This window comes from Glandiceps talaboti, chromosome 12, assembly GCF_964340395.1.
Source record: "Glandiceps talaboti chromosome 12, keGlaTala1.1, whole genome shotgun sequence".
NCBI classification, from domain to species: Eukaryota; Metazoa; Hemichordata; class Enteropneusta; family Spengelidae; genus Glandiceps; species Glandiceps talaboti.
The window spans coordinates 1,086,367-1,113,207 of NC_135560.1; the positions used below are offsets into that span (position 1 = coordinate 1,086,367).

The 26,841-nt window shown below is 37.2% G+C and overlaps 1 protein-coding gene across 1 annotated transcript in view; it reads left to right on the forward strand.

The window, feature by feature from the left end:
* Positions 1 to 25,764, forward strand: part of LOC144443582 (uncharacterized) — a 30,378-nt gene extending 4,614 nt beyond the window's left edge. Inside the window, exons 2-4 of the mRNA XM_078133121.1 lie at positions 11,799 to 11,873; positions 12,551 to 21,752; positions 21,790 to 25,764. Of these exons, the coding sequence (XP_077989247.1) occupies positions 11,799 to 11,873; positions 12,551 to 18,771 (6,296 nt within the window). The 3' untranslated portion in view covers positions 18,772 to 21,752; positions 21,790 to 25,764. The remainder of the gene's footprint in view (positions 1 to 11,798; positions 11,874 to 12,550; positions 21,753 to 21,789) is intronic.
* The last annotated feature ends 1,077 nt before the right edge of the window (positions 25,765 to 26,841 follow it).

The window sequence follows — 26,841 nt, forward strand, 5'->3', positions numbered from 1 at the left end:
TCCACACAGTGACACGGAGCGGTTTCGTCTTCCTTCAGTCTTTACAAATATCAGAAGCCCCCCCCCCCCCCCCCCCATAAAGTCCTACCCGTATACCCTACCGTGGTGTATTGAGTATCGTCACTGGTTGTTTGTGTAAGAAATCTGACCATGATGAAGAGAACTATCATGGCTAAACATGTCTTACAGTGCGAGTTTTTTTTGACGTGGGAACGTGATATGGTAACTGTACTGTAATGTGTCATCCACTATGTACCCGTGTTTGGCATGATGCAGTAATTTTCCAGATACAACAATGGCAACAAAAATGCAACATTTCTAAGTTTATACGTTGATTACAACATGACAGGACGTACACATGATCATATGCATCAATTTAATTGAAAGCAATCAGACTACACATTTTTTTACTGTTTTTACAACAACAAAAAACCTATCTGTTGGTCTCGGGCCGAAGGACCGGCGTTAATTTCGCATGCTGCCTATGATGTAACAGTGTACCGTGTGCGTACGTACGGTAGTACGGGTTGGGCTTCGATGGCCTTGAATGTATTTGTAAGCATCAATAAGAGATCGTAAAATACTGTATTGAACTTGTCAAACTAATTTTTATTGATTTTAATTTTCTTTCTTCATATGACTACTCATACAATATACACTCGCTGATTTTTTTTGTTTTTCTGTGGTGTACGTGGGTGTGTGTTTTCCTTCTGTTTAATAGTAATTTCTGTTTTTGTGTTTTGAGTAAGTCAACGTAAGTCAACAGCGGGATCACAGTATCCATTCCTGAAAAAAAAGGAAGAGCAAAAACTTATACCAAAACTGCCAAACGAGTGCGTGTGGAGTGATGATGTTGTATTTTCTCTTGAACTAGATAATACAGTGATACATAAACTTTGATGTCATTTTTGCCCTGATCCAGTGATTGCATGCATTTAATGTAAACGAGTCACATTGTATTTTCCTGCCCAAAGAAGAAACTTCACAAACACATGCATTCAGGTCTTGTTTGGGTGTTTTAAACTATAATTCTTGGTCGTTGGAATTGCTTGTAAATTTACAAAAAATAAGATGTTGATTACATGAGATTCTGTGCTAAAATCTAGCTCTTTTTTTCTCCGGAAAATATGTCGGTGGCACAGTGTAATATACGCGAGGTTGACGGGCATATTGATTATTGCAAGTGTGAAGTATAGTGATTTCTATCGGCCGTTTTTCATGGAATTATGAATTGAAACGACCAAAATCAAACAAAAACAATAAATATATGATGTAAATGTTAAAAAAATTCTAATTTTGAAACATAGTGGCCATGATTCTGTAATTCGTACTGATGTCAATTTACCGAAAATTGAGTTAGCACACACAGAACAGATCATTTTAAAGTCACTAAAACACTCTATTCATGTTCAAATTTTACATAACAACATACCCACCTTCATAAAAACGATAACCTAAAATGCTGTAACGACTGATAAAATCCTCTTTTTCTTGAGCGAAAAAAAACACATCAGGCTCTCCAACGGTAACTGCAGTGCGCTGATGGTGTCTCGGATTTGAAGGGAAATCTCATTAACATATTAAAATTCGTACACCATTTAATAGACTGATGCAGCCTGAAGCTGTGATAATTTCATCTTTTGCACATGCACAATGAACAAAAGAACGTCTTCCGAGGTCATGAAATAAAAGACGCATAACCATTATGGAGTCGATCATTTCCCCGATGATACAACTGGTTTAAAGTTATAAACTGGTTAAAACAGTTGCTTTTTGTGAAATGCAATCTGCCTTTTAACAATTTTGAGCGTAATATTTAAACTGATAAAAACATTCTGAGTTAACATTGCAGCAAAATCTACCGGTCCAGTTGGGCATGGACAGTTCTTTCCAAAATCTACCGGTCCAGTTGGGCAGTTCTTTCCAAAATCTACCAGTCCAGTTGGGCAGTTCTTTCCAAAATCTACCAGTCCAGTTGGGCAGTTCTTTCCAAAATCTACCAGTCCAGTTGGGCAGTTCTTTCCAAAATCTACCAGTCCAGTTGGGCAGTTCTTTCCAAAATCTACCAGTCCAGTTGGGCAGTTCTTTCCAAAATCTACCGGTCCAGTTGGGCAGTTCTTTCCAAAATCTACCGGTCCAGTTGGGCAGTTCTTTCCAAAATCTACCGGTCCAGTTGGGCAGTTCTTTCCAAAATCTACCGGTCCAGTTGGGCAGTTCTTTCCAAAATCTACCAGTCCAGTTGGGCAGTTCTTTCCAAAATCTACCGGTCCAGTTGGGCAGTTCTTTCCAAAATCTACCGGTCCAGTTGGGCAGTTCTTTCCAAAATCTACCGGTCCAGTTGGGCAGTTCTTTCCAAAATCTACCAGTCCAGTTGGGCAGTTCTTTCCAAAATCTACCGGTCCAGTTGGGCAGTTCTTTCCAAAATCTACCGGTCCAGTTGGGCAGTTCTTTCCAAAATCTACCGGTCCAGTTGGGCAGTTCTTTCCAAAATCTACCGGTCCAGTTGGGCAGTTCTTTCCAAAATCTACCGGTCCAGTTGGGCAGTTCTTTCCAAAATCTACCAGTCCAGTTGGGCAGGGCTTTCCATAATCTGCCAGTCCAGTTGGGCAGGGCTTTCCATAATCTGCCAGTCCAGTTGGGCAGGGCTTTCCATAATCTGCCAGTCCTGCCTGAAGTTAATTTCAAGCCCTGGTTATATATGATAGTTTTCTATCCAAGGACAGTTTTCATTGATTTGGTTTGACAAAATGCAATAATACTGAATAGATTAATTATTATAGAATTAATTATTTAAATGATACAAAAAGATTACAGAAAAATGTTCCTATCTGGACTTTGCAGCACTGGCTTACATCTCTTTCATAATTTCCATGGTACAAACACTTTTAAAAAAATATATATATATGTTTCCCAACTTCTTTTGTTTGAAATTGTTCATGATTTAGACATTTTATATACTTACTTCATGTATTTGACATAATATTTGTACAGATCTATATTAGATGTAGTATGGGAACAGATGTATATTAGATATAGTATGGGTGCAGACTATATTAGCTGTAGTATGGGTACAGATCTATATTAGATGTAGTATGGGTACAGATCTATATTAGATGTAGTATAGGTACAGATCTATATTAGATATAGTATGGGTACAGATCTATATTAGGTGTAGTATGGGTGCAGATCTATATTAGATGTAGTATGGGTACAGATCTATATTAGATGTAGTATGGGTACAGATCTATATTAGATGTAGTATGGGTACAGATCTATATTAGGTGTAGTATGGGTACAGATCTATATTTGATATAGTATGGGTACAGATCTATATTAGGTGTAGTATGGGTGCAGATCTATATTAGATGTAGTATGGGTACAGATCTATATTAGATGTAGTATGGGTACAGATCTATATTAGATGTAGTATGGGTACAGATCTATATTAGGTGTAGTATGGGTACAGATCTATATTAGATATAGTATGGGTACAGATCTATATTAGGTGTAGTATGGGTACAGATCTATATTAGATATAGTATGGGTACAGATCTATATTAGATGTAGTATGGGTACAGATCTATATTAGATGTAGTATGGGTACAGATCTATATTAGGTGTAGTATGAGTACAGATCTATATTAGATATAGTATGGGTACAGATCTATATTAGATGTAGTATGGGTACAGATCTATATTAGATGTAGTATGGGTACAGATCTATATTAGGTGTAGTATGGGTACAGACTATATTAGATATAGTATGGGTACAGATCTATATTAGGTGTAGTATGGGTACAGACTATATTAGATATAGTATGGGTGCAGACTATATTAGATGTAGTATGGGTACAGATCTATATTAGATGTAGTATGGGTACAGATCTATATTAGGTGTAGTATGGGTATAGATCTATATTAGGTGTAGTATGGGTGCAGACTATATTAGGTGTAGTATGGGTACAGATCTATATTAGGTGTAGTATGGGTACAGATCTATATTAGATACCCATAACGACAATGTGGATGATGACTTGAAAGGCCCATAATGACAGTGTGGATGATGAGTAGAGAGGCCCAGAATGGGTCAACTTTGCTAGCAGACAGCTGTCATATTATACCATGATATCCGCTGTATTGTACTGTATTGTTAACATGTCATGTTGTATAACCATATATATTAAAAGCTTTAATTATAATCAGCTTAATAGTTTATATATTAATATGAAGGAGAGAAATGAAGTATTAAGTGCTAACTATAAAATAACTATATTGGTAACACATCAAGACATTAAATATTAGGGTAGGTTTTAGTTTCTGTTTGACAGGATGTAGTGTTGATGGGTGTTTTTCTACAACAAATACTGAACAAGAGATGTACTGTTCTCCTGAAATGACATCATGATGATGTCATGTCTACAGTAAACATGTTAAAAAACAAATAATGGATGGAATGTAGACAGTTGTGAATACAAATGCATTATAAACAGTTACATGGAATGTTAAAACTGGAAATAGTTTAATTGATTGGGTCTATATTCAGTGCATCATTGACAATTTGACATCAAAGTAGTTTGGAGAATGTACTTAAGCCAAGTCTTCATATTGTATAATTAATTCATAACTGTAGGTTAATTTAGGATTATTGATCTTAATTTTAGAGAGTACTCAGACAAATTAATATTTCTTAGCGGAGTAATTTGATTACATTTGTGTATAGGTATAGACACAATGCATGTATGCACTCATAGACAGCATTTCTAGGGTTGTCATAGCTGACCATTATGTTGTGTACAAAGCTATTATTCATATCACTCATTACAAAATTTTAATCGTGTATGCATGATAATAAAAAAAATTATCTTCTGTAAAAAGACAGCAGAATTGGAAAATTATTCATAAAACACTTGATCTGCCTGTGTCATGATGTATTAACCCTTAAGATGCCATAGACTTTTCATGCAAAGACAGTTATTAGACCCCCTAGGCCAGGGACTTTTTTCACTTCAGAGTAGAAATTTACCTACCCTACATTGATCAACTTTAACTTGAAGAGAGTAATAAAGCATAGAACCAATCTTATTTTTCCTTATCTACACATTACGTATATTGTGAAATGAATAAATTACTTGGATATGAAGTGAAGAGGTGAAAATTGGACTTAAAAAGACCATTTTAGCACAACTGAACTGATACGGTTTAGTAGTGCTATAGGCATCGCTAAGTGTCTGTCTGTCTGTCTGTGTGTGGATGTGTGTGTGTGTAACTATGTAAATAACATAAAGTCAAAAACCACTGGACCAATTGCCATGATATTTGGTGGGTATATTACCTAGGGTGTGTAGTTGGGAAATTGTTCAAATCAAAATGATCTTACCACCGGTGTTTTGTTTTTTGTTTTTTTTTTGTTTTTTTGTGTTTTTTTTTTAAATTTTTGTGCTGGGAATTGCTCCCAGCGATTTTCTGTTATGCAGACAAATACAAACAAACAATCACAAATGCTACAGAGATCCATTCAGGTTTGGGACTACGTGACAGGGCTATGTAGCACGCTCCATATCACATTGCTGTGGAACTGTCAAGGCTTTCCCAGTCAGTCCACAGGCTATCCCAGAGTCAACCAGGCCTGGCAAACATAGCACCTGCGGGCTCCGTGTGAGTAATCGTCCCCGGCTTTTCGAGTCATTACTCCAGGAATCCCCCCAAATTCGCACTCGTCTTGTGAGTGAGACACGGCTGAGTGATACAGCCTACCCATCGAGTCTGTAGAACACTCACCCTGGGTTTGGGTCGGTCACAGAAAAATCCCCTGTTTCCAGTGGGATTCGAACCCGTGACCTCCCGACTGCTAATCCTGTGCGCTAACCACTACGCTACAAGGAGCCGGTTACCGTTGTGGTTTTTGGTTAAAAAATCTTAAACTCAAAAACTACTGGGCAGATTGGTCTGAAATTTGGTGGGAACCTTCGTAAGGGTGTTTAGATTAAGAATGGTATACAACATGATGGTCCCATCAGTAATATACAAATTAGGGCTAAAAATGTGTCTTTTTCGTCAAAAATCTGTAATTCCAAAACTGCTCAGCAGATTTGGCTGAAAGTTAATGGTGATGCATCTGGGGTGTATAGATGAATACTATATGATTTCATCACTTATGTGCAAATTAGGTATAAAAATGTGAATTTTGATATAAAAAAAACTTAAAAAGTACTTTTGTCAATGAGACTGAAAATTGGTGACATATCTTTAGAAGTGTTATTCTGTAGATTTTCTTAGCCCTAGCAACCATGACCACACCCTTATCAACAACCAAATTGCAGTATATTTTGATAAAATAATATCTGGTAGGCAAGTGAATAAACATTCACTAATGTATGCAAATATTCCCACCAACCATAACCACGCCCATAGCAACAGCCACCAAACGGTTGTGTATTTCACAAAGATAACAAGGATTCTTAAACAAATGAACAAACATTCAAGAAGTGTATGCAAGTATGCCTAGAAACGAGACCATGCCCATAACAACAGCCAAATGATTACGTATATTCCAAAGATACCATCAGGGATTCATAGACAAGTGAACGAACATTCAAAAAATGTATGCAAATATGTTAATCAACATGACCACACCCATAGCAACAGCCAAATGATCGCATGTGTTGCAAAGATAACAACAGGGTTGGATAGGCAACTGGATAATCATTCAGGAAATGAACATACCAAGCATGGATCAGCATGTGGGTAAACATTTTTAGCACAACTGAACTGAATAAGGTTCAGTAGTGCTTATAGGCATTGCAAAGTCTGTCTGTGTGTGTGTGTGTGTGTGTGTGTGTGTGTGTGTGTAAAGAACTTAAAGTCAAAAACTGCTGGAACAATTCCTTTGATATTTGGTGGTCATGTTACTTCTGGTGTCTAGTTGGGAAATTGTTCAAATGAATATGATTGCATCAGAGATGTGGTTTTTGGGTCCAAAAATGTGATTTTTGGTCAAACAACAAACTCCAAAACTACTGGGCAGATTGGCATGAAATTTGGTGGGAACATTCTTAGGGTTGAGTAAATTAAGATTTGTTCATGACATGATGATTCCCTTAGTAATATGCAACTTAGGGCTGAAAATGTGTCTGTTTGGTCAAAAATCTTAAATTCCAAAACTCAGTTGATTAGGCTGAAATTTAATAGGGATGCATCTGTGGGTGTATAGATGAAGAAACATTAAGCATATAATGCTCTCATCAGTAATATGCAAATTCGATGTAAAAATGTGAATTTTGGTCAAAAAATTATATTTCAAAAAGGACTTCGTCAATGAGACTAAAACTTGGTGAGATGTTTCTGGAAGTGTTATTCTGCAGATTTTCTTCAAAACATGTTGACACAATTGGCCCTAGCAACCATGACCATGCCCTTAGCAACAACCAAATGGCAGTATATTTTGGTCAAATAACATCTAGGAGACAAGTGAGTAAACATTCAAAAAATGTATGTAAATTTTGCCTAGCAACAAGACCCCGCCCATAGCAACAGCCAAATAATCATGTATATTGCAAAGATAACAGAAATTGAAAGACCAATGAATAAACATTCAAAAAATGTATGTAAATGTGCCTAGCAACAAGACCAAGCTCATAGCAACAGCCAAATGATCACATATATTGTGAAGATAACATGTACAAGAGGATTTATAGACAAATAAACATTTAAAAATGTATGTAAATTTACCTAGCAACAAGACCACACCCATAGCAACAGCTAAATGATCGCTTATATTGCAAAGATAGTAACATGGTTGGATAGGCAACTGGCTAGTCATTCAGCAAATGAACACCTATTGTTAGCATGGACTAGCATATGGATAAACATTTTTAAAAACTACAGTTGTGCTACAACGCCATTGGCAGTATTTATTTGTTAATGTACTTAATGCAAGTTGACCATTAAATGTTTGTTTACTAATAACTCCATCTTTTGTAATAATTTAAATTGAAGAAACTACATCTTGATACTAACATAACACAAGCACAAACCACAATTGTGATATCCGTTCAGTATCATTATGAATGTTTATAAATAATCAGTGTGGACACAGTCACTATGTATAGCATACATTTCCTGTCACTACTATCAGGATATCCGTATGCATTACATACGTACATGTTGATAAACCTACACTAGCTATAACTTGGTTATTATTTTTAGCTCCACTGTCAGCAACACCAAAATGATCTTACCATTGGGGTGTGATTTGGGTAAAAAAGATATGATTTTTTGGTCAAAAAAATACAGAGCAGAGCAGTCTGAAATTTGGCAGGAACATTCTTAGTGGTGATTAGATTGTGAACTGTCCATGACATGATGATCCCATTAGTGATATGCAAATTAGGTATAAAAATGTGTCAGTTTGGTCAAAAATCTTTGATTTCAAAACTAATGAATGCAACCATGACCATGCCCTTAGCAACAACCAAATGCCAGTATATTTTGCTAAAATAACATCATCTGCTAGGTGAGTAAACATTCAAAAATATTATGTAAATATCCCTAGCAACCATGACCACGCCTAAGCAACAGCCAACCAATTGTGTATATCACAGATAATGGATTCTTAGATAAGTGAATAAAGGGAGGGACAACTGTAAAGATTTTCTCCCTGAATCTGGGCACAATCGCCTTAGTGACACCAAACGAGACCACTGCGAAGGTTTCATCACTGCCAATGAACTATTACAGGCAATTAATTCTTTTCCTTCAGGCAAATCACCAGGTTTGGATGGTATTCCAATTGAGGTTTACAAAGCTTTTTTCCCGCAATTGTGTCAACATATGTTACTCTGCTTTAATTATTCGTTTGAAAATGGAATGTTATCCTTGTCTCAGAGGGAGGGTTTGCTGTCATTGTTATTAAAGCAAGACGCTCAAGGAAAAGACAAAGATCCTGTTTTTCTTAAGAATTGGCGTCCACTGACTCTTCTGTGTTGTGATACTAGAATTTTAGCTAAATGTCTATCTCTTCGTGTCAAACGTGTTATTCTAGACATAGTTCATGAAGACCCATCTGGGTTTATTCATGGTAGATTTATAGCAGACAATATTCGTAGACTTTTGGAAATAATAGACTTATGATAAAGAAGATTTGCCTGGTCTTATTTTTATTGCAGATTTCGAAAAAGCATTTGATAAAGTTAGGTGGGACCTTATCATAAACAGTCTGGAATTTTTCAACTTTGGTCCCTCATTTGTGTCGTGGATTAAGGTGTTGTACAACAATATATCCAGCCGAATCATTAATTTCGGTCATATATCTGACCGATTTATCCTTCACAGAGGAGTCAGACAAGGATGTCCATTGTCTCCATATTTATTTGTTATAGTAGTAGAACTCCTTGCGATAAGAGTTAGAGGTTGTGACATTATTAAGGGTTTGACAACTGGGTGAGTTGAAAACAAAATATCTCAATATGCCGATGATACTAATTTTCCAGTTCAGCCCAATCCGGAATCTTTCAATGAGTTAATTGATACTTTGAGTCGGTTTTCGGTTATATCTGGGCTTAAGCCTAATTATGACAAATGTAAAGTGTTGCGTATTGGCGCTTTGAAATTTACTCGATTTTGTATTGATACTGTTTATCCACTTGAGTGGACTGATGGGGCAGTTGATGTTTTGGGTGTACATATTCCTATTGATATATCACAACTACTTGATAAGAATTTTAATCCTCGATTGGAAAAGGCGGGGAAGATACTGCAGCCATGGCGGGGGCGGGGCCTTACCTTATATGGCAAGATTTCTCTTATAAAGGCACTAGTTGTGTCACAATTTACTTATCTTTTCATGGCTCTCCCTTCTCCCTGTTCCATTTTTTTCAAAAAGTATAATTCGTTAATCTTTAAGTTTCTCTGGGATGGAAAACCGGAAAAGATAAAAAGGCGTGTTATTTTCAGTAACTATGACAAGGGTGGTCTTAATTTGACAAACCTTGAGGCTTTTGACAAGTCGTTAAAAGCTAGCTGGGGCTTGAGAATTATACGAAATAATAATTTGTTTTGTTCTAAATGGTATAATTATATCCTTTTGAAAACCGTCGGCCCGCTTTTACAGTATGCCAACGTTAGTACTTGCGACCATGGCATCTTGGACCCTGTTCATTCGACTTTCTTAAAAGAAATTATTAAAGCATGGCTGCAGTACAATGACACATCCTCATTAGTCAACACGAAGGATGACGTGTGTCAAGAATTGATCTGTTATAATTCTAAAATACGTATTAATAACAAACCAATTCTTTGGAATTCTCTGATTTCAAATGGTGTTGTTTTCGTTAATGATCTTATAGACGTGGAATGTAAATTTTATTCTTTTGTTTATTTTACAAGAATTTATGGTAATATTTGCACAAATCATGAATATAACCAACTGTTATCAGCTGTACCCCAATTTTGGAAAAGGTTGCTTGCTAAGGAGGGTACTCCAAAGCTACAAGTGTGTCTTCCTAAGTTTCGAAACACAAAGTGTCTGTCCGATAAGAAAATTAATAGGGATATGTATAATTATTTTCTGAATACTATTGCTGCCAGTGATATCCCTTTACACATTGTTTGCTACTGGCATGATATTCTTGACATTCCAATACCAATGTCTACCTTGCTTGTTCTTCCATTTAAAGTTACAATTGATGTGAAATTGAGATATTTTCAGTATAAATTGATCATGAAGATTTTACCTACAAACAAATTATTATTCACTTGGGGCATTGTAGACTCACCTTTATGTACTTTTTGTAATGAGGTTGTAGAAGATTACTATCATCTCTTTTGGGATTGTACGCATGTAAGCAAGTTTTGGATTTCAGTTAAAGAATGGTATTTTTCAATAACGCATACTCAGTTGCCTCTAAACGCACTTTATTGTATACTTGGTATCTTGGAAGATGTTACTGTATTGGATAATTTCGTTTTTCTTTTGGTACGTTATTTTATTTTCAAATGTAAATATAGTAACTCAATCCCACGGATTGAAGCTTTTAAGAAATACTTTAGATATACTTACAAGATTGAGGAAAAAATTGCAACATCAAAAGGCAAAATAGGTTTACATTTACGAAAGTGGGGTGTTTTTGTGGAATATTTTGAAGAAATGTAGGTTTGTTTAGTACTTTTTTCTATTTCTTTTCTTTCTTTTCTTAGTACTTTCTGCTCTGTAACTTTTTTTTCTTTAATTAATAAAAAAAAATTTAAAAAAAAAAAAAAAGATTCAAAATGTGTATGCACCAAATGTGCCTAGCAACAAGACCACACCCATAGCAACAGCCAAATGATTGCATATGATTTGTAAAATAACAGGAATTAATAGACAACTGAATAAACTTTCCAAAAATGTGTGTAAACAACAAGATCACAGCAACAGCCAAATGATCGCATATATTGCAAAGATAATGGATTAATAGACAAATGAATAAACATCCAAAACATGTATGCAAATATGTCTAGCAACATGACCACACCCATAGCAACAGCCAAATGATTGTGTATATTGTAAAGATAACAGCTGGAAAGGCAATTGGATAATCATTCAGCAAATGAAACCTATACATCAACATGTGGATAAACAATTTTAAAAACTACAGTTGTGCTACGACATTATTGGTGCTATTTTTGCACAGGGCAATAAAGTAAGTACTATGAAAAAATACTGAATATTCTCAACTACTATCACCTATGGTAACTTTGCTACTTAATATAGGATGTCTGCAAAATATTAATAAGACTTGTTCTTGTACTTTCAATTTTAGGTTTAAAAGCTTGGGATGTTGATGGAGCAGAATGTAATTTTGATGACAATTTAAAAGCACTCAGTCAAATAACAGGTAATGTACTATTTGTGATACTTTCGCACCAAAGTACACAGTTTATACGAAACACATAGAGGTTTCATCTTAGAACTAAACACTACAACTTTATTACAGTCCGCCATAGTTCGGAAAAACACATGTAACTTCTAATATATCAATATGCCAGTGATAAGGCTATTAATAACTCAGTACTGGTATACATATCATTGGGTTAACAATAAAGTAGTTCCAAAAATCATCACATTATTGTTACATGTAGACAAACAGAAAATTCTTTGCATGATGACACATCTGTCATTAGGTAGCCATTGAAAATGTTGTGAATAAAGAAGATTTAGTGGATGTATTTGAAACTAATTTGTGAATTTGCACAATGATTATATTTGGCTTTTCATTGTTTTAGAAAAGAAAATGATGAGAATAACATAATCCAGTAGCATAATTAGTATTTCGGTTACTTTAAAGCATTTATTTGCAATTTGAGTGTGAATTAACTCACTGGCTGATGTAACCTGTTACTTCATTTTAGTGCAGACATGTATTTTGACATTGACATCAAATTGATAGATGAGACTGTTAATATATGGGCCTCAAAGAATCAATACATCTCACTTGAAGTACAGAGCACCTAAGAGTAAGTCACTATTCTAGCAATACAGTTTTTAACATCCTGATTTTGTGTGTTTTAACAGGTCAGAAGAGCTTTTACCATTCAAGTGATAACTTTGGAGTCATAGTTCTCATTAATCCTACCACATCGGCAGTGAAAAAAGAAGTTGGAAGTCTGCTTAGTCATTCTGCAAAATGCAAGCATCTCCTCTTTGGTGGTATAAGTCTTGAAGGTGGTGGAGATTGGGTGTTCCAAGATGACAGCTTCACCTTACATGATGCCGCAGATGTTATGAAAAGTGATAGTGTCCAGAGTGCCCTGAGACCTGCAGCTAAAACAGACCTTACCTTGTCAGGCTGTCATTGGAGTCTGACAAGTCTTGATAAGCTAGGTTTCTTAAAATATTTCAATGTTTTTGTCAACCCCCAAGATACAAAGAATGAAGTAGGTGGTATTACAGAGTTCACAAGCAGTCTATCGGAGAATATAGAGGTATTATCTCAATTGGATTTGCTAGAGCCACCAACAATGGGGGTTGGTGTAAAATGTAAAATTACAAAGCCCACTGTGTTAGTTTTCCCAGCTGGCAAAGGAGACTGTGCTTTCTTTGCAGTCAATGATTTTAGCATGTTTGTTGGAGGAGGATACGCAAATAAGTCATGTTTTTGGAAGTTTGCAAAGCATTTGCACAGAGTTGATGCAATATTATTGCCAAATATGAATCCTGATTCAGTTTTAGGTGTGAATAGTTTGCTGCGACGTAAGATAGCAGAGAAAGAATTAGAAGAGCCAGAAAAAGGATCCATTGAGTACGAGGAATGGCAACAGAAAACAAATTCTCCAGAAGTTGGGGTCATTTACTTAAATGCACCAGAAGGTATCAAAACTAAAGATAACTTGCTAATGAAAATTTCCTCTTTAGGGGCTCAAAGTATGAAGTTATTTAAACAACTTGATATAACACCAAGCCAGTGTTGTCAAGCCAACCCTCGTACTATGGAGCCAATCACTTTGTACCAAAAAGTTGGAATTGGGAAACTTGACATGTACATTTTAAGTCCAATCAAAGATAGCAAGGAGTTGAAAGATTTCATGTCACAGTTTCAAAATAGTAAAAAGTTTCCTTCTGCAAAAACAGGAGTGAAGTCCAATGGTAAGGAGTTTGAATTATCTTTGCCCAATATGGTGTCTATCTGTGCTTTGGTTGTATGGCAGCCATATAATCCAGTTGAGCCAACAGTACGAGTACTGTTTCCTGGAAATGCTCCTCAAAGTAGGCTTTTAGAAGGACTTGATAAATGTAAAAATTTGTCGTTCTTACAAAAAAGAGAAACAGCTCAGAAGCCAATAAGTAAACCAGGAAAGAAGGGTAATGGAAAGATACAAAAATTGAAAAAAGATGCTGGTGGCAGTGCATCATCCTCTGAAGTCAATTCCCTAACATCAGGTGAACAAAATGCCTGTACAGATGGTGTACACTGTAACACCCCACCACCAGAGTTAGCAGATGATGTCTGCACAGATGGTATACACTGCAACACACCACCTCCAGAATTAGCAGATGGTGTCTGCACAGATGGTATACACTGCAACACGCCACCTCCAGAATTAGCAGATGGAGTTTGTGTAGATGGGGTGCATTGCAACACCCCACCACCAGAATTAGCAGGTGTCTGCACAGATGGTGTACACTGTAACACACCACCACCAGAATTAGCAGATGGTGTCTGCACAGATGGTCTACACTGCAACACGCCACCTCCAGAATTAGCAGATGGTGTTTGTGTAGATGGGTTGCATTGCAACACCCCACCACTGGAATTAGCAGATGGTGTCTGCACAGATGGTTTACACTGCAACACGCCACCTCCAGAATTAGCAGATGGTGTTTGTGTAGATGGGTTGCATTGCAACACCCCACCACCGGAATTAGCAGATGGTGTCTGCACAGATGGTTTACACTGCAACACGCCACCTCCAGAATTAGCAGATGGTGTTTGTGTAGATGGGTTGCATTGCAACACCCCACCTCCAGAATTAGCAGATGGTGATTCTGAAGATGACATTCACAGCAACAACATGCATGCAGAGGAATATGAATATGGCTGTTCTGATGGGATTCACTGCAACACACCTCCACCAGAAGATGAAGTAGGTGAAGGAGATGCTGCAGGCAATCATGATGATGTTAGCCACTCAGAAGATGCACCTCAAGAGTATCATCAAGAAGCATGCTTTGCTGGTGGCTTTGCAACATCAGACAAGGAACCTTCACCAGAGACTGGGTACAACCCTTTCCTCCCACCTAATTCAGTACAGTTATCTGCAGCTGATGATTTCAATCAAACACAGTATCATGCCGATGAGGAGGAGCCACAACTGAAAGAGGTTTTACCAGAATCAGATACCCATCCCGATGGGGATCATGATGCCGTAACTCCTTCTGATGACAATGATCTTTTTGAGAAGGAAGTTTCTACCCCTACATCTGCTCCAGTGGAAGAATCAGACCACATGGCTTCATTCCATGAAACTGTCAGAGAAGAAAGTATCATAAGGGATATGCAAGACTCATCTGAGATAGTTGTGGCAACAATTGATGATGCATGCCATGAAATAACAACTGTTGATATGCCATCAGAGCCAACAGAGGAAATTTTGTTTGAGCCCACAAAAGGTGAAGAACTGACAGAAGATGTGTCGTCTGAAATAAAATTTAAGGATGAACAATCATCAGAGAGTATAGTAACTGAAGTAGCAACAGATGAAGTACCAATTGAACCTACATTTGGGGATGAAGCAATAGAGAAAATACCATCTGAAGCTACACCGACTAAAGATGGGTATGGAGAGGAGACAACAGAAAACATTCCATCTGAAGCCGCTCTTGGAGAAAACACAACTGTGGAAGATACTGACCAAGATACGTTCCAAGACAAACAGACAAATCAGCCTGAAACCACATTTGGAACTGAGGTGACAGAGGATGTTCAACATGAAGCTGCACTAAAGGAAGAAGTATTACCTGAAGCATCAGGTGATAATGGAACAGAAGCTATGTTTGGAGATGAAACAACAGGTGAAGTTCAACCTGACATTACTATTTCAAAAGAAGTGCCACCTGAAACAAACTTTGGAGATGAAGCAACAGAGGAAGTGCCAGCTGAAGCAGTCTTTGGAGATGAAGCAACAACACAGGAAGTTCCAGCGGTAGCAACAATAGAGGAAGTGCCAGCTGAAGCAATCTTTGAAGATGAAGCAACAACACAGGAAGTACCAGCTGAAGCAACAACACAGGAAGTGCCAGATGAAGCAACATTGGAAGTGCCAGCTGAAGCAATCTTCAGAGATGAAGCAACAACACAGGAAGTACCAGCTGAAGCAGCCTTTGGAGATGAACCATCAACGCAGGAAGTGTCAGCTGAAGCAGCCTTTGGAGATGAAGCACCTGAGGAAGAGCCAGCTGAAGAAGCCTTTGTAGATGAAGCACCCGAGGAAGTGCCAGCTGAAGCAACCTTTGGAGATGAACCAACAGTGGAAGTGCCAAGTGAAGCAACCTTTGGAGATGAAGCAACAGAGGAATTGGCACCTCAAACTACTTTTACAGATCTGGCAACACAGGAAGTGCCAACAGAAACAACCTTTGGAGATGAAGCACCCAAGGAAGAGCCAGCTGAAGAAGTCTTTGTAGATGAAGCACCCGAGGAAGTGCCAGCTGAAGCAACCTTTGGAGGTGAAGCAACAGAGGAATTGGCACCTCAAACTACTATTACAGATCTGGCAACAGAGGAAGTGCCTACAGAAGCAACCTTTGGAGATGAAGCAACTGAGGAAGTGCCCGCTAAAGCAACCTTTGGAGATGAAGCAACAACAGAGGAAGTACCAGCTGAAGCAATTTTTGAAGATGAAGCAACTGAGGAAGTGCCAGCTGAAGCAGCCATTGGCGATAAAGCACAAAAGGAAGTGCCAGTTGAAGCCAGCTTTGGCGATGTGGCAACAGAAGAAGTGCCAAATGAAGCAACCTTTGGAGATGAAGCATCGGAGGAAGTGCCAGCTAAAGCAACCTTTGGAGATGAAGCAACAACAGAGGAAGTACCAGCTGAAGCAATCTTTGGAGGTGAAGCAACTGAGGAAGTGCCAGCTGAAGCAACATTTGGAGATGAAGCAACAACTGAGGAAGTGCCACCTGAAGCAACGTTTGGAGATGAAGCAACTGAGGAAGTGCCAGCTGAGGCAACCTTTGGAGATGAAGCATCAGAAGAAGTGCCAGCCGAAGCAACCTTTGGAGATGAAGCAACAACTGAGGAAGTGCCAGCTGAAGCAACCTTTGGAGATGAAGCATCAGAGGAAGTGCCACCTGAAGCAACCTTTGGAGATGAAGCAACAGAGGAAGTGCCACCTGAAGCAACCTTTGGAGACGAAGCAACAACACAGCAGCAAGTGCCCACAGAAGCAACCTTTGGAACTGTGGCAACTGAAGAAGTGCCAGCTGGAGAAACCTTTGGAGATGACACATCAGAAGAAGTGCCGCCTGAAGCAACCTTTGGAAATGAGACAAAAGAAGAATTTCAACCTGAATCTGCCTTTAAAGATGAGGCAATCATGGTTGCTCCAGATCCTACTGTCAGTGGTGAGGAAAAACATGAACTCCCGTCTGAACCTACCTGTGGAGATGTGGCAAAAGATGAGATTCCACCTGCAATATTTGGAGAAGAGGCAACTGAAGAAGTGCCACCTCATGCTACTTTTGCAGACGAGGCAACAGAGGAAGTCCCACCTAAAGATAGTATTGCAGCAACAGTTGAAGCGACAGTGATCCAAGAGCAACAGACTGAGACTGTTGCAACAAAATCTGAAAGTTCTTCAGAAGATACTATAATAGCTGATGCAAAAGAAGTTCATCCAAATGAGTCATCATTAATGCATGATGACTTTGTTCAAGGCAACCAATCAACATCAGAAATAAATGAAAAGACAACTGATGAATGGGTGCCAATGGAAGAAGAGCAAGGCGGCCCAATGACAGAAATACAGGAACAACCAGAAGAAGTGTCTGAAACTAACATTCCAGGATCAGAGATACCACAACCAATGCCTGAAGAACTTAAAGCTAAATTTGAAGAGATAAATGCTAGTATCAAAGCAGGTGACGTTCTCATTGAAACAACAGAAACAGATATAGAAAAAGTTCATGGAGAAACATATGAGATTACAGAAGCAAAAGACAGCTCTGTTAGTACCTGTATAGTTACAGAACAAGAAAGTGCCATAGCACAAGACAAGCAACCCTCACCACTCACTATAGTTCCAGACATACCTGCTGTCCCGGTTGTAGCAAAAGACATATCTAAAAAGATATCTCCTACCAAAACACCAAAACAAGCACATACTGACAAGAAAACAATGGAGAAGAAAAAGTCCCCACCCACTAAAAAGAAGACAACAAAAACAGAAACTCAAGTAGCAAAAGGAAAACCAAAACAGCGACCTGAAAAGGTTGAACCTAAGAAAACCACTACTATGAAAACCACCACTGAGAAAACAACATCATCTTCTAAGGTAAAGAAAAGTGATAGTCAAAAGAAAACAGACACTTCAGTTAAAAAGAAACAGACTTCCAGTACTGAAAAGGCAGAGTTGGTATCAAAGAATGGAGCAACAAAGAGAACATTGATTGGAACAGATAAAAAGACCAATGGGAAAGAAGCACTGCTTAGGAAACAGAAGAGAACAATTGAAAAGAAACCGACTGCATCTCCAAGAGAACGCCCTACTCCAGGTAGTTCAAAAAGGCCAACCTCTGCTCCAGCATCCAAGAAACTTGATGCAACACGCAAGAAGCCATCTGAAGCCAAACGACCAACATCTAGTTCTGGTTCAAGGGGTGGGGCAAAGGCAGACACTAAATCTGCAGGAGGTACTTCTAAATCTGTAGCATCCAGTGGTCCACCAGTGTTTGTAGATCTAGTGTATATTCCAAATCATGGAAGTAAAGAAAATACAAATATGGAATTCTTTAGACGAATAAGATCTAAATATTATGTTTTAAGTGCTAATGATGCAGGTCGCCATCAGCCGCATACTGGTGTTTTAGATAGTTTACTAGAGGGCAAACAGAAGTGGAATGAGCCAGAGCAAGATGTCATTATTATACCTACATATGCCACCAAAAATCTGAGGGAATGGCAAATTAAGAATCACAGTGAGTTAACAGAAAATCATATTATGGTGTCACAACCCGCTAGTGAGAGTGTTGTACAGATGAAAGATGAAAGCTTCCATATGTATAAAGTGGAATTTTAAGTGAAACTATCTGTGGTATCTATTGTAAGATTTATTGCAGCATTTTGTGACAACATATACCAAAGATTGTAGACACGATTTTGTGACCGGGAGGGCTCTTTCTATCATCTGTGAAAATAATTGTTTCTTGTAGTTTTTGAAGGTAATATATATTGATTATCAGAATTGACAGAATTGATAGTGCTTTAAGGATTTCACATAGATATTCCTTGATAAAGAGATGGTTGAATGTCAAACCTTACGACAATATATTATGTTAACTTGATATTTTATTGGAAAGCTGGGTCTATTTGATGGCAAGTAACTCATGCAGTGGTGATATGAAATTGAGTCACACACATACAAGCATACAAAATACTCATTTGACAAAGGAAATGTAGAATTAATGGATAAGTAATCATCGATATGAAAGTACTCAAATTTGAGAGAAAATGGGATTTAAAGGGGCATGACACTCCAGGAAATGAAGGCGTTTTTTTAACTTTGGCTTGTAGAGAGTCATTGTGAAGAAGAAATGCTTAATCAAGTCATGTGTGGAAATTATGTAAATGTACTAAGCAACACAACTCAAGGCAACCCATTAATATTCAATGTGCATTTGTTCTTTACTCATGAATATGCAGGATTCAACCATTCCATATTTATGAGGCTAGACAATAAGATAATGCATGACGGCTAATAAGGGCTACCACAAAACTATAGAAGGCCAATAATTTTCACTTTGTATTTCTTGGCAATCGCATGTAAGAGATGTAAAATCATAAAATGACTGTACAACCCAAAGTTTACAAAAATGCCTTTATTTCTTGGAGTGATGTTCTTATAACGTTAGAAGTATGATTATGAATATGCAAATGAGCCTATTGCCTAATAAGGACTAATTTGAAATTCCTAAATTTAGAGTTAATCAATAGCATTTTGTTGAATGTCAGTTGTACATCAGTACCATTGTATATCCCATCATGTTTTAAAAGATGATTTTAATGTTGAAGATATAATTATGTTGATGATATGAAGGGTCAGGTGCTAAAATGATTGTTATCATTGTATTGCTTATTGGTGCTTGTAGCGGCCTTTAGTAAAGCCATTGTGCAATTAGCACTATTAAGATGTATTTTTTGTTTTCTTTTTTGCCACAAAGTCATGGGATGTTTTCATTATGCTTGTTTCAAATTAAAGCGTTGATATCACTTTGGATAGATTCCATATGTATTGAAGGTAAAACTCACTTGAAGTAATAATTTCAAAACTTGTATGTTTTGGTAACAAAATATGTACTTTAATATTTGCAAAGTTTCCATCCCACCTCAGACAAAAATTCTTTGACAGTAATTGCCAGTTGTCAAGAGCAGTTACTGCTTACATAATTCAATATCTTATATTTGATATAAGTTTCTTGAATTTTTTTATTTAGGGCTTGTATACTTTTAGCAGGCATTGTTGTGACTTACACAAGTGCAATATTGTGCTTTAGTTATGAATATGAAGTTTTATGAAATCGTTATTGTTTCTGTTTGTTACAGATTTTAAGTGATTGTACTTTTTTATTGTACTTCAACACCAGTGTAGAGTAATATTTAGGCATTGTAGTCACACAGTGGGCTTTGTGTTCAAATTCTTGGTACCTGTAATAGAATTCTACCACCAAGGCATGTCATCAAAATAACAACTATTCAATTTCTTAGTCAACACCATAAGTTCTGCTCCACACACTTCACATGCATTACTAAATAAGTGCATGTGAGACTAAGTCAACATTCTTGTTCTATTTTGACCCTCTAGCATGAGGTAAAATTCTATTGCAGGTACCAAGAATTGTTGCACATTTGGTTTTATGTATGGATTATCACAGTTATATCCAAGAACTTCAGATTCAATCTATCAATTGTAATTTTCATGAATGTAAAGTTTGCATTGCATTAATGTCATTGAAGTGTAGTGCATGCAAGCATAATTTGTAGTATTCAAGTACATATCTAATTTACAAGCAACATTTGACCATTTGGAGAATTAGCTGTGTACAAGGACAAAATAAATCAATTATTAAGAATACTAGATACATGTACATTTGTAAACTGTCATAGGTGATGGCCAGCAAAATCATAGCAGGGCTTATATTGTTGTATTGTATCATATTCATCAACAGAAAGATCAAATGTAGCTTCAGAAATTCAGAGTTTTACCCAGACTGGGTTTATTGGGCAGCCTGCCCTTCACATAGTCAGACAGTAAACCCAGACTTGGTTTATGGAGTAGACAGCCTGCCCTTGACATGAATCAGACATGGTATCCAGACTTGGTTTATAGACAGCCAGCCATTTACATGAATCAGACCTGGTATCCAGACTTGATTTTATAGACAGCCTGCCCTTTACATGAATCAGACATGGTACCCAGAGACTGGGTTAATGATGATTAAACATAAATGCATACCCTGTGATAGTTACTCGAAGGTTTTCTGTACACTTTCAACATATGTATACATCTCATTTAACTCAGCTGCCTTATTATTATAGGTTGCTATGACAACCTTCAAAGCTACCATGATGTGTATCAATTACCTGCTATTTGCTCCTTTAACAGAGAGTACATTTTGGCTATTTACAGTCTTTGTGTGATTGCATTTGTTACAATGTTATATTTCTATTTTTGTATTGTTTCATGCAAAAGATTATGCCTGTTATTTTGTTTTTGAATTTGAAACGCTTTGTGTAATTTTTTAAAACAGTTTTTGTATAATAATTTTCACAAATGTGCAAATGTATGATGGATATAGGATGTCCACAATGTTTTGGGTTCCACAAAACTTGCATTGTTTGTAGAAAGAAGAGAACATGTAGTTTCTGTCCGTGAATACTCTGGTATAGGGGTGGCATGAAGGCATCACAAGGTTTCACACACAAGTTGACACAAAACATTGTTTTAGTCTGTTAGTAAATACAGCTGGTATAGGGGTGGCATGGAGCAGTCAGTGAATACTGGTATAGGGGTGGCAGATGGAGCAGTCAGTGAATATAGGGCTGGCAGATGGAGCCATATCACTTGGTTTCCAGGCAACTTTACTTACTATCTTCAACATATGAAATTCTTTCAGTGTTGTGTAACAAACCAGAGTGTGCGTTTGATAAGGATTCATGTCCTACCCTTGTATCTGAAGTAATAGAATAAATGTATGAAGATGGCTACTGGTCACACAGGCCTTTAGTTGAAGGAGATCTTGTAACCCATACTTTTCTGGCAGTCATGTGGTATTTAATGACTGGTAGTCATGTAGTATTCAGTGACTGACAGTCCTACAGCTTTTACTTGAAGTAGTTAAAATCACATTTAGTGACTTGCAGTCGTATAGTATTTACTAACCAGTTGTTGTACAGTTTCAAATTGCATTTAATTTTGCCATGTATAAAAGTGATCTGAAGTGATGAAACTCAGTCACTTAACCTTAGTATGTTAATAGTGGTGGTCTGTCCTGACCTCAAATTGTGCAGGCCACTGGATGCTGCTTGCATATTAATGTTTTATGTGTATAATAATTACTTTTAGAGACAAGCTAGGTATGCAAGATAAGTTTTATTTTAGATTTATCTCATTTACAAACTCTGATGTCCTGATCTTTATGATGCAGGGTAGTGATAGGTCACATCATGTAACTTTAGTAAGCTTGTATGAACTCATTGAACTACAAACAAGTAACTGTAAAGAAACTTTGACTTGACTGACCACGTGACAACATCCACAAGTTATTACAAGAAATTGTGTTGTTGGTGTGCTAATCCTGTAGATGTATCAGAAACTATATATTTAGAAATATTTCTTAAAAGTCTAAAAACATCAAACTTAAATACAATACTTAGGAATGAAAATTTCTCCTCACAAAGACAAAAAATTCTTGGAATCCCAAATTTTCGCTGATAATAATGTCATCAACATCATCATGGGTGTACTAGTACTACAATGGGCTATTGTCACATGTCTCGGAAGAAGACACACATGGAATGAGCTTAAGAAAGAGTAACAGCTGGGATCCCCATACCTCCATCCCTTTTTAGAGTGGGGATCTCCATACCTGCATCCTGGTTTAAAGTGGGCTTCTTTTGGTGAATACATATTGCTTCCTTCAACCTGTATCTGTAAAGTTGATCTTCTTTATCCAAGATTTTGACACTTTACCTGAAATGATCTTTTAGGCAAGTGCCCAGTGGTCTAGCTGTCTCACCGATGTCGTCAAAGTTACCGTCCTCTCACTTCACGTGGTACACAACCCCACACTGTTGTTCCATAAGTGTTCTATCTTTGGGTTTAACCAGTAGTTGCCTAAGGGTATCAGTAGGCTTATGGTATGTTGGCATGCAGTGTGTCTTGACGATTCATCGTAATTCTTCTGAGAGGCCACCAATGTATGGTACATACCAATGGGAAATTTCTTGTTACACTGGGTGTCTTTGTATTTGTCCTGGGTTCTCTTTTTTCATGGGTATCCTGACGGACCTAGGTTTATGACCATTGGTCCTCAGCATTCTCTTGAATACAATACTTGGTATATTTGACATGCAAGTGATCAACATGAAGGCCATGTTAATCAAATCTACTTGGCTAGGCTGAGTTAACATAGAGTTTTAGAATATTTACAAAAGCCATACTACCAAACTGATGAGTAAAAGCACAAAGACTAGGATAGAGCTAAGTACACCTAGATACACATTTGGCACTTTAACATCAACTTATGACACACTGCCTGATTATATAATTGTGTACACAAGTTTAATTGTATTCTAAATAGAATAGAATAAGTCAGATGGCTAGGTTAAAACAAGCAAGGTATCTAATTTGGCCAATAAATATCTTTTTAATGTAGATTTCTAATGCAATTCGCATAATTTGCAGCTCCTATTTTAATGAATACAGATTGTATATCAGTGGTCATTGTTAAGTGTTTTCATAAAACTAGTAATTAAATCAGATTCCAAAGTCTGCCGTTCTTCAGTCAGAGGTAAACTTTTTTCTAAATGTCAATTCCTAACTTAATTCAACAAATTATAAGGAATTGGTGTTTATTATTGACAAGGTTTTTGAACTCTTGAAAGTAGATGGTTGTATAATAATGTGATGTCACCCTCAGTAATTACAGTCAAAGCGACATGCCCATGACCTTTTATCATACCCTGTTGAGTGTCATCACTATCGTAAGTGATAATATTATGGATTCTATATCAATCCACAATCTCTCTAGTTTTTTCTAGTGCAGACGGACCACATTCATTCAAATATTACACCAACAAAAGCTGTCACAAGTTAGACATATGTATATCATTTTATTTACATGATTCTAAGACAACTTGGAAAGGTAGCTACTCCATATTTAGTATTTTAAATATACATTACATTACCACAAGTATAGTGCAAAACTGACACTAGTATTAACTTAGAAAGTGCACAGTAATATTCATTTGACTAGCATTTTTAAAGTCAAATTGCAGTAATGTTATTTCCAGCATGTCTAATGACAACATCACTATTTCTGCAATTCCTCTACTTCTCTATCCCAGCAAGTGTTCAAGTACAAAGTAGTTATTTATCTATTAGAGATATACTGGTCATCACAGAAAGAAGGCCGGACTGCATGTTAAGGGTAATTTGACACATCATATTTAGTTACAGGACATTTCAGATTTGAACCATTTTATGAATACAACTCATTGATTGGCTAGTATAGGTGACCTCACCCTTTAAATATTAAGTTTAGGATTCCTGGAGGCAAGTTTGGAATGCATGAAGGCTTGACTGTACTTGTGTCAATTTTAATATTAAGCAGTAAATCAGCTTGTTTAAATGGTACAGCTACACTTATAGTGTATTATGAAGACTGTCACAAACTTTTCCTTCTAATTTTTAGTTGGATGGCATTCTGTTTTCAGATTGTATTGTATTTCATGACAGAACTATACTTACCAAAGTATGCCTGGAATACTTATTGTTCACACAAATTGTTGATTTAGGAGCTGTGCACAATTGTTATAGGCTAAAATTAGACATGATGAACTAGATTTTGTATTTATTTGATAGTGTGAAGCAGGATTAATTGAGTAGACAATGCCATGTTGTGTCAGTACTGTTCAACTTTTGCAGTACATTTCAGTCATTGTAACAATGCAAAACTGTTGGCACTGTTGCAGTACATTTCAGTCATTGTAACAATGCAAAACTGTTGGTACTGTTGCAGTACATTTCAGTCATTGTAACAATGCAAAACTGTTGGCACTGTTGCAGTACATTTCAGTCATTGTAACAATGCAAAACTGTTGGCACTGTTGCAGTACATTTCAGTCATTGTAACAATGCAAAACTGTTGGTACTGTTGCAGTACATTTCAGTCATTGTAACAATGCAAGACTGTTGGTACTGTTGCAGTACATTTCAGCCATTGTAACAATGCCAAACTGTTATTACTGTTGCAGTACATTTCATTCATTCTAACAATGCCAAACTGTTACTACTGTTGCAGTACATTTCAGTCATTGTAACAATGCCAAACTGTTGGCACTGTTGCAGTACATTTCAGTCATTGTAACAATGCCAAACTGTTATTACTGTTGCAGTACATTTCAGTCATTGTAACAATGCCAAACTGTTATTACTTTTGCAGTACATTTCAGTCATTGTAACAATGCCAAACTGTTGGTACTGTTGCAGTACATTTCAGTCATTGTAACAATGCCAAACTGTTGCAGTATATTTCAGTTATTGTCATGATGCCATGTTGTGTCAGTACTTAACATGTATTGCAGCAAACATTTTAGTCACTGTAACATTGCCATGCTGTGTTAGTACTGTTGCAGTACATTTCAGAAGTTGTTTTTTTAAAGATATTCATTTTATGGATGGTTTTACTTTAAACTGAATAGAATATTGTAGCAAATTGGTAAAGCGCAGCTTTGCCATTATTCCTGTTATTTCAGCATACTGCTATGTACGCAGACAATAAAAACAATGCATGGGCAAATCTTTTCTTTGTTGGTATGATTCTTACTATACTATATACCTACACTCTAGACAATGGAGGAAAACTATACTATATACTTACACTACATGTGTAGACAATGTAGGGGAAGCATTTCTACACCTACACTATAGACAATGGAGGGGAAGCATTTCTAGACCTACACTATAGACAGTGGAGGGGAAGCATTTCTTTGCCTATACTATAGACAATGGAGGGGAAGCATTTCTTTGCCTACACTATAGACAATGGAGGGGAAGAATTTCTACACCTATACTACAGACAATGGAGGGGAAGCATTTCTTTGCCTACACTATAGACAATGGAGGGGAAGCATTTCTTTGCCTACACTATAGACAATGGAGGGGAAGCATTTCTTTGCCTACACTATAGACAATGGAGGGGAAGCATTTCTACACCTACACTATAGACAATGGAGGGGAAGCATTTCTACACCTATACTACAGACAATGGAGGGGAAGCATTTCTTTGCCTACACTATAGACAATGGAGGGGAAGCATTTCTTTGTCTACACTATAGACAATGGAGGGGAAGCATTTCTACACCTACACTATAGACAATGGAGGGGAAGAATTTCTACACCTATACTACAGACAATGGAGGGGAAGCATTTCTTTGCCTACACTATAGACAATGGAGGGGAAGCATTTCTACACCTACACTATAGACAATGGAGGGGAAGCATTTCTACACCTATACTACAGACAATGGAGGGGAAGCATTTCTTTGCCTACACTATAGACAATGGAGGGGAAGCATTTCTTTGCCTACACTATAGACAATGGAGGGGAAGCATTTCTTTGCCTATACTACAGACAATGGAGGGGAAGCATTTCTTTGCCTACACTATAGACAATGGAGGGGAAGCATTTCTTTGCCTACACTATAGACAATGGAGGGGAAGCATTTCTACACCTACACTATAGACAATGGAGGGGAAGCATTTCTTTGCCTACACTATAGACAATGGAGGGGAAGCATTTCTTTGCCTACACTATAGACAATGGAGGGGAAGCATTTCTTTGCCTACACTATAGACAATGGAGGGGAA